This window comes from Alligator sinensis, unplaced genomic scaffold, assembly GCF_000455745.1.
Source record: "Alligator sinensis unplaced genomic scaffold, ASM45574v1 scaffold87_1, whole genome shotgun sequence".
In the NCBI taxonomy this organism is placed as follows: Eukaryota; Metazoa; Chordata; order Crocodylia; family Alligatoridae; genus Alligator; species Alligator sinensis.
Genome location: NW_005841929.1, coordinates 3,034,752 through 3,048,696, shown reverse-complemented (window position 1 = coordinate 3,048,696; position 13,945 = coordinate 3,034,752). Strand labels below are relative to the sequence as shown.

General features: G+C 43.3%; 1 protein-coding gene across 1 annotated transcript in view; it reads left to right on the top strand.

Moving 5' to 3' along the window:
* Positions 1–13,945, top strand: part of ERC1 (ELKS/RAB6-interacting/CAST family member 1) — a 479,524-nt gene that overhangs the window by 113,887 nt on the left and 351,692 nt on the right. Inside the window, exon 3 of the mRNA XM_006019448.3 lies at positions 10,598–10,672. Within this exon, the coding sequence (XP_006019510.1) occupies positions 10,598–10,672 (75 nt within the window). The remainder of the gene's footprint in view (positions 1–10,597; positions 10,673–13,945) is intronic.

Below are 13,945 nucleotides of genomic sequence, written 5' to 3'. Positions count from 1 at the left end.
CAAGGGCCCGCCCGCCCCCCCCCCCCAATGCTTGGCAGTGAACCTGGAAGTGGACTGGATGTAATTCTGATCCACTTTCGGGTCTACTGCCAAGCGCACTGGGGACCCTGCCACGCTCCTGTGGGACACTTCATCTGCCCCACCATCTCAGCATTCACAGGCCACCTGGTACCTTGAGGTATGTAGAAAAAACATATAAAGCTGTCTATCTCCGAATCATTGAATCTTTCCAAATCTCTCCAAAGCGATTCAGAGGTTCTGATTTGATTCAGAGAGATTGAAGAGTCTTGTGATTCGATTTGGATTCGGAGATTCGGCCACTGAATTGGGCCAAATCTCCACTAAATTGAATCGGTGACCAAACCGTTGCACAGCCCTAATAGCTATGTATCAGCTGCTCTACAGTAACAAGCACTGACTTGCTTTAATTTAATCATTTGTTCGTATCCGCAGTACCTTTCCACTGGCTGCTGGTGGATTGCATAAGAATGATTTTATACAAAAGACCAAACAGAAGTGGTGGAATGTCATGCTTCTCAAAATTTTTCAGCTCTTAATCAAATAGGGCTCTCTTTCTTTAAAGTGGCTTTTTGTAATTTACTTAGCACATGGAAAATGAATTTGAGGTCTGGTTCTTCAGGAAAAAAACAATGATCACTCATGCCTTGAAGTGGTTGGTAAAAAATGCTTTGTCTAAGCAGAGAGATTTAAAGACTATTACATCCAGAAGGGACACTTATGATCAGCTAGTCTGTTTTTCTGTAGAACACAAAACACAGGACTTCACTCAATTAATTTTTATTTGAGGGAAAAAATATTTAAAAATCTCAAGTTGATTTAAAAATTACCCATTTGGAGAATCTAACACAACTCTTGGTAAATTGTCCCCATGATTAATATGTTCATGATAATGTGAGATTAAATGGTATAAATGCTAAAGCCAAAGAAGATTATGATGTTCATTTACTTAAAGAACCTTCCATTTTTATTTCTTTTGTCTGGAGGTGAGATTTGTATAAAAAATGCAGGAGGATCTCTGAATCTTTCATGTTGTTGGCAAGAGACTGAGAGGCATAAATATCACTTTAAAGCAGATACTTGTATTCCTCTTGTATTTATTATTTTTTACCACTTCTCTGTTAACGTGTTGTGTGTTCATTCACTCCACACCAAAGCCTCTTCTTTGGAAGTTCTTTTACTGAAACCTTGCCAGCACTTAGAATTTGCATCCATGGAGCAAATTCTAGCTCAAGGAAGTTTGGTAGAAACAAACCCTGAATCAGACTGCCTTTATTCCAAAACACATCTTGCTGTGATGTGAGAAAACCAGGTGGACTTGCCACATTCAATTATGTGTTGGTGCAATGTGGTTTAGAGCTCTGCTGCTTCAGCATGTGGGAAACATTCGATTTTTCTGTTGATGTGCGAACACGATCTGTGCTTTAACCCACACTACAGCTGCCTATCCTTTAATAAAAAATATTGTCTAATTTTATTACTTCTTCCTGAGTTTCATATACTGTTAAAGTAAACTCAGCAGCTTGAGAACACTGACGTTTTAAACATTTCAATAAATATTCTGCTTGCAGCCTGTACAGTGGCAAAGGAGCAACGTCCTGGACAATGTCAATGACAAACTGCTACACAGCATGCAGAAACATTCACACTGGAAAGGACTGGTTTTAACTATATATGTTATTTCTGTCAAGGGAAGTTTAGAAAGATACAAATAGAGATGAGAATGGGCCTGTGGTGTCCAGCCTATAATGTTTTCCCAAGTTTGGTATTCTAAATTGTGGTTCTTTATAGCAAATTGTACTACAAAGGAAATACTTATTTAACTGTGAATTGGCATTTTGTTCCCTGAGCTTCATCCTGCTATTTATAAACTGAACTCTTTGAATTTATGCCCGTTACTGTATAATAGGAGAAGGGTTGATTCTTCTCAAGAACTTCCCACTGCTTTATCTGTAGCCATCCCTAAGAGGTGCTCCTATTTGAGTTAAGGAAAGCTTTAAGCAGCTTTTACTATTACAACACCACAGCAACTCTCCCACCTGCTTTACTGCAAAAGACAGAAGAGAGAAGTTTGTTGCCTGCTTTGCTAGGTATTCCTCTAAGTTAGGGGTGGGCAAAATACAGCCTGCAGGCCAGATCTGGCCTGCCAGGCACTTTCCTCCGGTCTGTGGTGCCCACCAACAAATTGTACCTCATCCAGCCCTTCTGCCGATGAGGGTGGGAGTGAGGTGCCCACGTATACACACACTGCAACATTAGCGGTGCATGGATAAAGATTTTTGGGGCCAATACCAATACCTGTTTTTTAAGGAGGCATATCGTCTGATACCGATCTGATTTCCGATACACAGCCTGGCAGCTTGAAGAGCTGTGTCTGGCTGGTAAATCTGTTGTGGTGGGAAGGGAAGGGGAATGGGGGCAGATCAAGGCCCCTGCAGTGGGGCTGGGGCTGAGGCAAGTGCTGCCCAGCCAGGGCAGGGCATGGGACAGAACCGCGGCTCATCTGGGGGGCATGGGAAGAGGGGGCAGCTCCTGTTGCTGCATGCACACTGAGAGGCATGGGCGGCATGTACCCCTGGATCTATGTAGACTGAGGAGGCTGGGGCTGTACAGGGCTTTTCCCAGCAGGGCTGGGGCCAGGCTGCACTCAGGGCAGGTGGTAGTGGCACTGGGAGAGGGCTACAGGGGGGTAGGGACTGCAGCCACCCCAAAATTTGCTGTAGCCCCCGCCCCCCCAAACCTCCTGTCAGTGCCTCTGCCACCCTCCCCAAGCACAACCCAGCCCAACCCCTGCTGGGAAGAGCCCTCACAGCCCTGGCCTCAGTCACCTTATGCAGATCTGGGAGCACACGCCCCTCTCCCGTGACCTCCTGGGATGCGCACAGCAGTGGGAACCACCCCACCACCTGCACTCCCTGGATGAGCCATGGTGCCATCCCCTGCCCTGGCTGGGCAGCGCCTGCCCAACCCCAGCCCCACTCCCTCCCGCACCACCGAGGCCTTGGTCTGCCCCCCGACACCCCTTCTCTTCCCCCTCCCCTTCCACGCAACAGACTTACCAGCTGCATGCAGCGCTCCAAGCTGCTGAGCTGTGCTCCTCACTGCCTATGTGCTGCGCTGTGGCTGCGCGTATGCACGGGGCATTTATCGGCCACATTATCGGCCACATCAGGCCAATTTCTGATGCAGTCAATTTTCTTTATATTGGTGCTGATCTGATATCAGACTAATGTATCACTGCACCTCTATGCAGCATACCCTGTTTTGCCTTGCTGTCACCCTTGTGGGTGGAAGGGCCCAGCCCAACCAGCACGCAGCTTCTGGGTGGGACTGCTGTAGCTGCGACAGGCTGACCTGCTTGGCTTCCTCAGCATCCTGCCCTTTCTGGAACGGGGGGGGGGCGGAGCTGCAGCTGGGTGGGAGCACAGAGCATGTGACTGAAGCTGGCAGCAGCATGGAGCCCACGCTCAGGGTTGCTCATGCCCAATGCAGGCACTGGTGCCTGGCAGCGTTTGGCTCCGGCCAGTGCTGCACATCACGGTAAGGAGCACGGCATATGTTGGGCCACCTCAGTCACCGGAACTCTCTGCTGCACACGCACAGCCCCTGCACTCACACAGCACAAAAGGAAAGTCCCATGTGCTGGCGGCAGTTGCCTTCACCGCCCTCTGCTGCGCAGGTCCTAGGACACTGCCAGATGTGAAGGAGAGCCCTGGCCCCTGCTTCCCTGTGGAGTCCCGGGACCTGCGCGTGGGGCTTCCCTCCTGTGTTGTGCAAGTGTGAGGGCTGGGTGTGTGCAGTGGGGAGTGCCAGCAATAGAGATGGCCTGGCAGGGCCTGCACTCTTTGCCGTGACATGGAGCACTGACCAGAGCCACATGCCACCTGTTACTAGTGCCTGTGCTAGGCACCAACACCCCGAGTGCCCCTGCCTGCTGCTTTGCCATGGGAGGAGTGTGCTGGGGGCTCCCCCCACTCCCTAACCCTCTCTTACACTGCACAAACATCACATACTCATACCCTGCCCCCACAACTCCCCACACATACACACCCCAAACATACCCTATTGCCCCCTCAAACATACAGTCACCCCCCAACACACACATACTTTCTCACACAATATATAATACTAAGAATTTATTTTTGAGTTTTTATGCAATCACCTCCATATACAGTATGCAAACACAAATTATGGCAAAAATATTTTTTGTAATAAAGTTAAAATACACTAAAAATCAAACGCCTACTATATGATTTGGGGGTTTTTTCTGGTTTGAAAATGGCAGCCACCCTTCCCAAAAGGAGTATTTCTGGGGGGGAGGGGGGGGCGGGGACATGGGACGGGACGACGACTTCCAGTGGCAAAGGTCAGGAGTTAGGAGTGGGACTTCAGTCCCAAGGTGGCAACCAGGGGGTAGGGGGAATTGTCAAGGGGTGGGGCTACCCTTGTGGCCCTTGAAAGCTCACAAAAAGGGTCATAAAATGCTTAGATGCAGGAGTAGAGGTGGATGTCATTTTCTTGTACTTTAGCAAGGCCTTTGATACGGTATTGCATCTTATTCTCATAAATAAATTAAGAGGCTGTGACATAGATGTTTACACGGTCCAGTGGGTGGCAAATTGGCTTAGCGGTCACACCCGGAGAGTGGTAGTATACGGGTTGGTATTGACCTGGAAGGATGTGGGTAGTGGGGTCCCGCAGGGTTTGGTCCTTGGACCTGTACTCTTCAATATCTTCATCAGTGACTTTGATGTGGATGTGAAGTGTACTCTGTCCAAGTTTGTGAATGATACTAAATTGTGGGGTGAAGCGCACACTCCAGAGGGTAGGGAACGATTGCAGGCAGACCTGGACAGGTTAGAAAAGTGGGCAGGTGCATCTAGGGCGCAAAAATATCCAGCGCATCTACCGGCTGGGAAGTGACCCTCAGCAGCACAGAAGTGGAAAGGGATCTCAGAGTCATAGTGGACTCCAAGATAAACATGAGTCGTCAGTGTGACAAAATCATTAGCAAAGCTAACCGCACTTTATCATGCATCAGCAGATGCATGACAGATAGATCCAAGGAGGTGCTACTTACCCTCTATGTGGCATTGGTCAGGCTGCAGTTGGAGTACTGTGTCCAGTTTTGGGTGCCATACTTCAAAAAGGATATTGATAGACTTGAGAGGGTCCAGAGCAGGGCCACTCATGGTTAGGGGCTTACAGGACAAGCCCTGTGAGGAGAGACTGAGGGACCTGGACCTCTTCGGCCTCAGCAAGAGAAGACTGAGAGGTGATCTTATGACCGCCTACAAATTCATTATGGGGACACAGCAAGGGATCAGAGATTCTCTGTTCACCAGGGCACCTCTTGGGGTAATGGGGGAACAATGGTCACAGACTGACAGAGGGCAGATTTAGGTCAGATATCAGGAAATACTTCTTCACAGTAAAGGTGGCCAGAATTTGGAATGGGCTTCCAAGGGAGGTGGTGCTTTCCCCTACCTTGGGGGGCTTTAAGAAAAGGCTGGCTAGGCATCTGGCTGGGGTCATCTGACCCCTGCACTCTTTCGTGCCCAGACAGGGGGTCGGGCTCTGTGATCTGTTAAGGTCCCTTCCGACCCCAGCATCTATGACTATGAAAAAGGATTCTTCATGGAATTCCATGAACAAGCAGTCAGGACTCATAGTAAAGGTGATATCTTTTATTAAACCAACTAGATTTTTGCAAAAAAAACCCCTTTAATTGCAAGCTTTCAGGCATAAACACCCTTCATCAGGCATTAGAGAAAAGATTAAATTGCAATTAAATAATTTTTTTTTGCAAAAACCTAGTTGGTCTAATAAAAAGTATCACCTCTACTACGAGTCCTGATTGCTTTTTCCTCTAGACCAATATGGCTACAACCTGGATACCCGATTCCATGAACAAAGAATTCCTAGTTTAAATGTAGTCTCTAGAAACTCAAACATCTTTTGTTTAGGCTTAAGGTATTATTTAAACAAATGGTGTGTGTTTCCATTTCCCTGTTGTTGGCTGTTTCATTCACAACATTTCCTTGTAAAAAAGTCTGTCTGTTTTCCTTCTAAAAATCCACAAAATAGAGTCAGTCAAAAATCTTTCCAAATCAACAAACCCTTTTCAGTTACTATATAATTCCAGGAATTCAATCATTCCATCAGGTGTTATAAACGTACACTTGCTGGATTAGTAAGGCAACCTCACTAGAACTTCATATCTCTGTCATATTGAAAATGGTTGGGTTTTGTTCGCTTTTTTTCCTCCTAATACAGAACAAACTGCATTATCTGAAGCTTGGTTGGAATGATATAGTTGGACATGGTCCTGCTTTGAACAGGGGGTTGGATGAAATGACTTTGAGGTCCCTTCCAACCCTATTGTTCTATGATTCTATGTCAGTAGAAGATTGGGTAGATTTAGAAATTGGAAGTTTAGACAACTGAAAAAGTATTTCTTTGTTACAAATGTTTGGTACATGACCTGATTTCAGATAAGTTAGATCAGTGATTCTCAACCAGGATGTGACAGCACCTTAGGGTGCCTTGAGATCCTTTCAAGGCTGCCATGAGGTGCCATGCGATACTAGTACTGCTAGGTGTGCAAACATGATTCATAAGGTAAAATCAGAGATTTCAAATGGGAATCCATAGTGTTAAAAACAGCCATGACCTGTTGCGGTTTTTCTGAGATCCTTGTAACAGAAGAATTACTCTATTAGTTGAATGAAATTTAAGCACTGACATTTTCCAAAGGGTGCCTTGAGCCTGAGGAGGTTGAGAACCACTGATTTAGGTTATACTTTCCATTGTCTTGTCTCTCTCACACACACATTAAACATTTAACTAACTTACCTTCCTCAGTGGGACTGCAAGTAAGTTAAGACTTGCAAATGCCTTCTGTTAGGGAAACTTGCAACATTGCCTGTACAGTTTTTGAGCATCAGGTTGTATTCTGGGGTTCATATTCTTACTCTCTTACTCTGCTGTCCCTGAACTAATTGGTAAAATGATTGCATGCTTCTGAAAATCCTTTCTTATTGTCCACTCCTACTCTGTTCTCTTGTAAAATTGTTTCCCTAACAATCACAAGATAGGGACTCCATTCATGATTATTTTATTTTATTTTTTTTCTAAAGGTGTATTGTATTGTATTGTGTTATAGAGACAGCACAAAAAGCTTTTGCTGACTTCAGTTGCACTTGCTCAGTGGTTCTGCAAATTAGGCTCCATGGTTCAGACAAGGGAAATTGTACTTCTAAAAAATGAAGAATTGTATAATTGGTGGCTCCTTAGAATTTAGATTTAGAAATTGAGTATTCTCTAGGAATTGCGTGGTATAGATTGGGTTACTGCAAAGTTCTCATGTGTGACATTCACCTCCTTTTGTCATAACTTGAAATGTCCTCATGGTTTTCAGAATTTAAAAATATACACATATGCAAAATGTCAAAGCAAAGCAAAACCCAAGTCTTTCATCTGTTGTGCATTACCAGTTGCCATAGTAGTCTTTCTGCTGCTTGAGCTAAAGGATTTTTCTTCTCCTCCTGCCAGTTTATGTATAACCATTTATGTTCCATGAAGTAGCTGTAGAAGAATTCATAACATGCTGAGAATAGTGTAATATCCATGTCATCCCCATTTTACAGATGGCATTTTCAAGGACAGAGGTACAACAGGTCTTCACTGAGAGACAATTTAGCTAACCCCTTTGTATTTAAGTGTGATATAATAGAGCTATAAACTGTTACCTGCTTGTGTAACCTGAAAGAGTTCAGAAGTGCATGTAAAACTCCTGTTTTTGTCTATTATTGTTATTATTATTAGTTGTATGTTATAGTATTTTACACTGATAATTCATAATACCTAATAACAAAAAATATTGTTGTTCTAGGGGTTTTGTTGTCCTGCCCCACGATTTGTAGCCCTGTGGTACTATTGCCAAAGGGGTGGGTGCCCTCCAGATTCTGTCTTTCTATTTTGCTTAGCAGCAGTGGGACTAAGCATTTTCTCCCTAAGGTGCTTAGTGAGATAGATGCTGCCGCATGGGGAGATAGCCTTGGCTTTAGACTCTTTATGGTTTTTGGCATGCTGTCAGAATTAAGCACTAATCACACAATGCAGAGATGGGATACAGTTATTTGGCTTATAAGTTATCCAAGTCAGAACGGAATGGTATAGGATGGGCAAAATACATCTCTGTAAACGTGGGGCATTATCTTTGCTAAAAAACAAAACTTTGCTGCAAATGGGCTTCTCAAAAAGGGTTGCAAAAATATTTTATAATGTAAAGTTTTGTGCCTCTTAATGAGCAAGAATAGTGCAGGAATTCTCTGTAAGATGTCCTGTGTATATTCTGTCATATCTGTCTCTCTGTGTCACTGTGGTGGGGTTTTTCAAGTTTTGCAGCTTCAGGGAAGGGACTCTTTGCACATTAGTGAAGTTTCTAATACACAGTGATAACTACTAAAATAGAAATAATATCTTGTACAATACAAATTTTTGGCAAAATCTTTTTGGCATTCCCTTTCCTTCAGGTCTCTCCCTCTTTCTCTCTCTCACTTAATGTTTTAGGAATGGTTGTTTATTTTTCTTTTGTTAAGAGCTCCTGCCTTTTTCCTTGCGTTACTTTAGGGGGAAAAAAGACTGTGTGCCAGGAGCAGTTAAGCATATCAGTTTTATATTTAGGAGAAATTTATATAACTCAAAACAGGATACTTTTCGTTAATGGGTCCACCCAAGTGTGAAGAATTCTCCTCAGTGCTATTCCCTCTTTTTATACATTTTAAAATTAGGAAAGAGAGAAATAACCATATTTTTAATGCTGAGGTCAGTGGAACCCTGTTTGCTTTGTCCCCTATTAAAAATTAGCTGGTTGTAAAAAATGGTGACTTTTAACTTCAGAGGGTATGGTTAAAGATGTTGATTTCAGTCTTTTGTTTTAGACAACTTTTATTAGGTGCCATTCAACAGAGATTTCTGGAATTTAGATTGATATCGTTGTTCAGCTTCTGTCCTCACTGAAACATTGAACTTGGGCTTGTTGATTTCACATCTAGGAGTACCATGTTTACTGTGAGAGGCTTTCTGGCATAAACTTAAGTTTAGCGTTTTTGCCAGCATTCTACAAATAAAAAACAATCTAAACTGGAAGCTGGGTTCTGAATATAGCACCTGTTTCCCACTGCATATATCTTTTCTACTATGCACAAGACTAAACTTATGTAAACAGGTGTAAAGAGTCCAGAGTCAGGGTAGTCTAATCTCTAGTAGTCTAGAGTAGTCTGGGAGAAACATTTTTGACTGCTAGGCTGTACTCTGATAGACTCCTGTTGTGGCCTTTGTCAAATCACTTCACTGTTCTGCTTTGCTCTACCCTAACAGCACTATAATGCTGGCTACCTACCTCGCTACCTCAGATTTAATTAATGTTTTCAGTCTTTTGAAAGCAGGGTATGAATCAATCTTGCACATTTATTTTGTTCATTTATTTAGTAAGGAAGCTTTTTATCAGCAAGTAAAATCTTTCATCACCATCCTTATGGAAGGTGTGGTTGAATACATTTTTTAATGTGATGTAGTAAATGTTCTTGATTCTTTTAAGGTTATAAATATCTTCATTAGGTTAATTAATATCGCATTTTTAATTGTGTGCACAAAGTTGCAGTAAACTATAGGGTTTCCAAAGGTTTTTGACGTCTACGTTTCTCTCATTTTATTTAATATTGTAGTGTGTGACACAACAGCAGTACCTACATTTAACATATAACCCTATGGATGATTCATTCTTCAAGATCAGTATAGAGGAAACACACTAGTCAAGATCTGCTTTTCCCCTTAATTGTTTTGTTTTGTTTTTTTTATCCTGTAGCAATTTGGAAAGGGCTTAGAGCAGTTCAGCTCTTTGCCATTTTGTATTCTATAGGCAGCTCCCTGGAGCATGCTAGCAGAATGACTACATGCCCTTTTCATAGCTACAGAAATATCACACAGGCATTTGTCATCTTCCCCATGGCACACTGTAAACCTCTGGAGCAACTTAACCATCCTTTCATGTTTTTTCAGCCACCCTTGCAGCCTCTGTGGAGGCAGGCTTTCATCCCAGGTAACCAAGTTGTTGCTACTCTGGGGTAGAAAATGTGCGAAGCAGCTTTATCAGCACAGATGCTCCCAATAGCTTGTTAAACACAAAATAGATTATTGTTGTGGGTTTTTTAAATTAATCCTCCCAAACTTATAAAATATTTCTATGCTTCACAAGAATTGAGTTACCTTTAAACATTTGATGACTTGCTCACTGGCCAGGTAGCAGGAGTTTTGATTGGCTTCACTTGTATTAACTGAACAGTTTGCTGTGGATTGGTAGGTGCTCAAAGATCAAGTTATCTGTATGTTTGTTTAAATCAGCTCATGTTCTGTCCAGTAGGCTGTAGCCTGTCATTTCTCTAATATGTGAGATCACACTAAACAAAATTTAGATGTTGGCTGCATCAGAAGGCAGAGAGACAATTCTGTTTTATTAGAAGGCTTTAATAATTTGGCTTGGTGTTAACTCTTTGCTTGTTTTCTTTTGGTGCAGGAGATACATCGTCGGTTTGAAAATGCTCCTGACTCTGCCAAGACAAAAGCTCTGCAAACTGTTATTGAGATGAAGGTAAGAGATACCATATTGCAAAAAAGAAGATTCTGTTCTCTGGTACAAAGTGAGCAGATGGAATTTGGCACTAAAAATCTGAGATGCTGTATGAGTTACAGTGCCTGTTCCAGTATTTTTAATTAAAAAATTCTTGGAGATTTTTCATTGTAGTTTTATTGTGCTAGCTTGTGCCATGACAGATGCCTATTTTGTCTGCCTCTACTGGGTTTTATGGTTTCCAAGCAATTAGTCAAGTTTTCATTACATTCTGAGGATGAGAATGATGAAATAAATGGGTGTCTTAATGATGGTAGTGGACATTCTTTCCCTCTATAGTATTTTCTCTTCCCAGAGTATAGCAGCTTCTTGACAAGCAGTGGTGGCCATCAAAGGGTTGAGAATTGCCTGTGTAAAGCAATACTGTGCAACACGGAGGTTGGAATAAAAAGAGTTTGAAGACACAACAGTGATGTTGTTGTTTACGAGCCTTATGCCCATGTTTGTAACATAATAATAACCATCTCTTGCACAAATCATATATATATATATATATATATATATATATATATATATATATATATATACACACACACATACACACACACACAGACACACACATACACAGGATATGTGTGTTAACTGTAAGCCAGATATAATTTCTGTCAAGAGAAAAGGGTGCTGTGTTTCAATGGAAATGGAGGCTCATGCTTCTTCACAGAAGTGAATGGAAAGCCTGTGTGTTTTATATCTAGACAAATTCATGGATGATAGACATATTAATAACTTTCAAAGAGAACTATTGGAGATGTTTTCTCTGGCACCGTTAAACTGATAAAGGTGAATCAGGGATGAATCACTTTAGATATAGCCAGTGCAACACTCTCCCTCTAAATCAGTGATTCTAACCAGGAGATAATGGCACCCTGGGGTTCCTGGAGATTCTTTTGAGGGGGTTGGGGGTGTGCCACGGAATGCTTGCACTGTTAGGTGTGTAAACATGATTCACAAGATAAATCCAGAGATTTTAATAGAAATCAATAGTTTCATAGATTTCATAGATATTAGGGCTGGAAGGGACCTCGAAGATCATCAAGTCCAGCTCCCTGCCCTAGGGGCAGGAAGTCAGCTGGGGCAAAGGATCCTGGGAGGATAAGCATCCAAACGTTTCTTGAATGAGTCCAGAGTAGGTGCCTGCACCACTTCTAGAGGGAATCTATTCCAGGTCTTGGGGGCTCAGACAGTAAAGAAATGTTTTCCTTATGTCCAGCCTAAAACAGTCTTAGAGGAGTTTATGACCGTTGGTCCTCGTTTTTCCTTGGGGAGCTCTGGTGAGCAGACGTTCTCCCAGATCCTGATGTACCCCCTTATATACTTATAAGCAGCCACCAGGTCCCCTCTGAGCCTTGCGCTTTTCCAGGCTGAAGAGTCTCATGGCTTTCAGCCTCTTCATAAGGCCTCTTCTCCTGTCCTCTGATCATGTGCGTGACTCTCCTCTGGACTCTCTCAAGCTTCTTGACATCCTTCTTGAATTGAGGAGCCCAGAATTGGATACAGTACTCCAGCTGCAGCCTTACCAAGGCCAAGTACAGTGGGAGGATGACATCCTGAGATTTACCTGAGAAGCATCTATGGATGCAAGCCAGAGTTTTATTTGATTTGCCAGCTGCGACATGGCATTGGTGCCTCATGTTCATCTTGTGGTCAATCATGACCCCTAAGTCTCTTTCGGCCATGGTGCTAGCAAGCGTAGCACTGCCGAGCCTATAAGAATGCTGTGGGTTTTTTTCCCCCGAGATGGAGTAACTTACATTTATCAATATTGAACGTCATCAGGTTTGTATCCGCCCACTTAGTAAGTTTATCCAAGTCAGCCTGGGTCATGAGCCTGTCCTCAGGTGTGGATGCTATGCCCCAAAGTTTAGTGTCATCGGCACACTTAGCCAGTGCGCTTCTGACACCTATGTCCACATCATTGATAGTTGTAGTCTTCCAGAGTTTTTTGCAACAAAAGCACTGCTATATTATTTTTGTATAATTAAAAAAAAAAAAAGAGAGAAAACTGACAGCTGGCATTTTCCAGGTCATTTCAAGTAAGTTTCCAAGACCCAGGGGTGCCTTAGGTCTTTAAAGATTGAGAACCACTGCTCTAAACCATCTACTTCTGCCACTGTTGGAGACAGGATTCTGGGTGAGATGGAGCATTGGTTTGACCCAGTGTGGCACTTTTTATGTTCTTATGTCCTTACATGTAAGCAAAGAACACAATGTTAGGGGATATTCTAAGTTATGCCATGGCATCAGGTATGACACGTCTACAGGGAAGTTGTGTGGAGACAAACTGAGTGAATTAAAATAGTCTTTGAAAAAGCAACAATCCATTTTCACACAAGCACATCCTACAAGTAAGTGTTGGAATAGTTATAGTTAGCTGTGTCCTTTTCCAAGAAATAGCTGCTGTTTCAAAGCCCTTTTGCTGAGGTAGAGTTCCTAAAGAAAGAAATGATGAAGGCTGCAGACATTATGTGCCTACAGAAGTGACAAACTTATGCAAAAAGCAGCCTCTCAAGAAACATAGCAGCCAACAAAATCTCTGACTTATCAGATAATTTGCAGAGTCACCTGTAAAACAAGGAAAAGGCATGTGCTTCTTTTTCACTAGCTATTGAAGAAAGCAAAGATGTGAATGATGTTGCACAGCTAGTTGTGTTTGTTCAGGTTGTCAATCAAGAAATGAATGTGACAGATGGGTTTTTGGAGTTAGTGCCTGTGCGGGCCGGGAGCGACCCGGGCCCTTTTTCGTGCTGCACGCGGGCTGTGGCCAGCAGCCCGGGCATGCTGGATCAGAGAGGGAGGGCGATGAGCTGGAATTAGGCACAAAAGCTTAGCGGTAGTTTTAAAGATTGTTTACTTACACCAGAGATGGCAGTGGTGTAGGCTGGAAGACTTGCTTGAGTTGCAGTTACAGACACAGACAACACGGACGGTCACGTGGAGTTTGCTAGGCTCCACGGAACAGAGCTCCGGATGCTCTGTGGGAATGCGCCACCAAAATCGGAATCGGAGATACGTCTTATAAAATTTGCGCTCGAAGTCAGGAAGAGGTGGGCGATGGATCAGGTCGCCAAGCTCCTCTGAATCTCACACAGGGTCTCTATTACCCTGCCATGTATCCAGAGTCCCCACGAGATGGATGTGGAGTCCTCTTCGGCTTGGGCGGAAACCGCTCAAGCCTCTTATACGGCTAACAGGCCAATTGTTAGCCGCCACGTGGGAATAATTTAGAACTAGCCA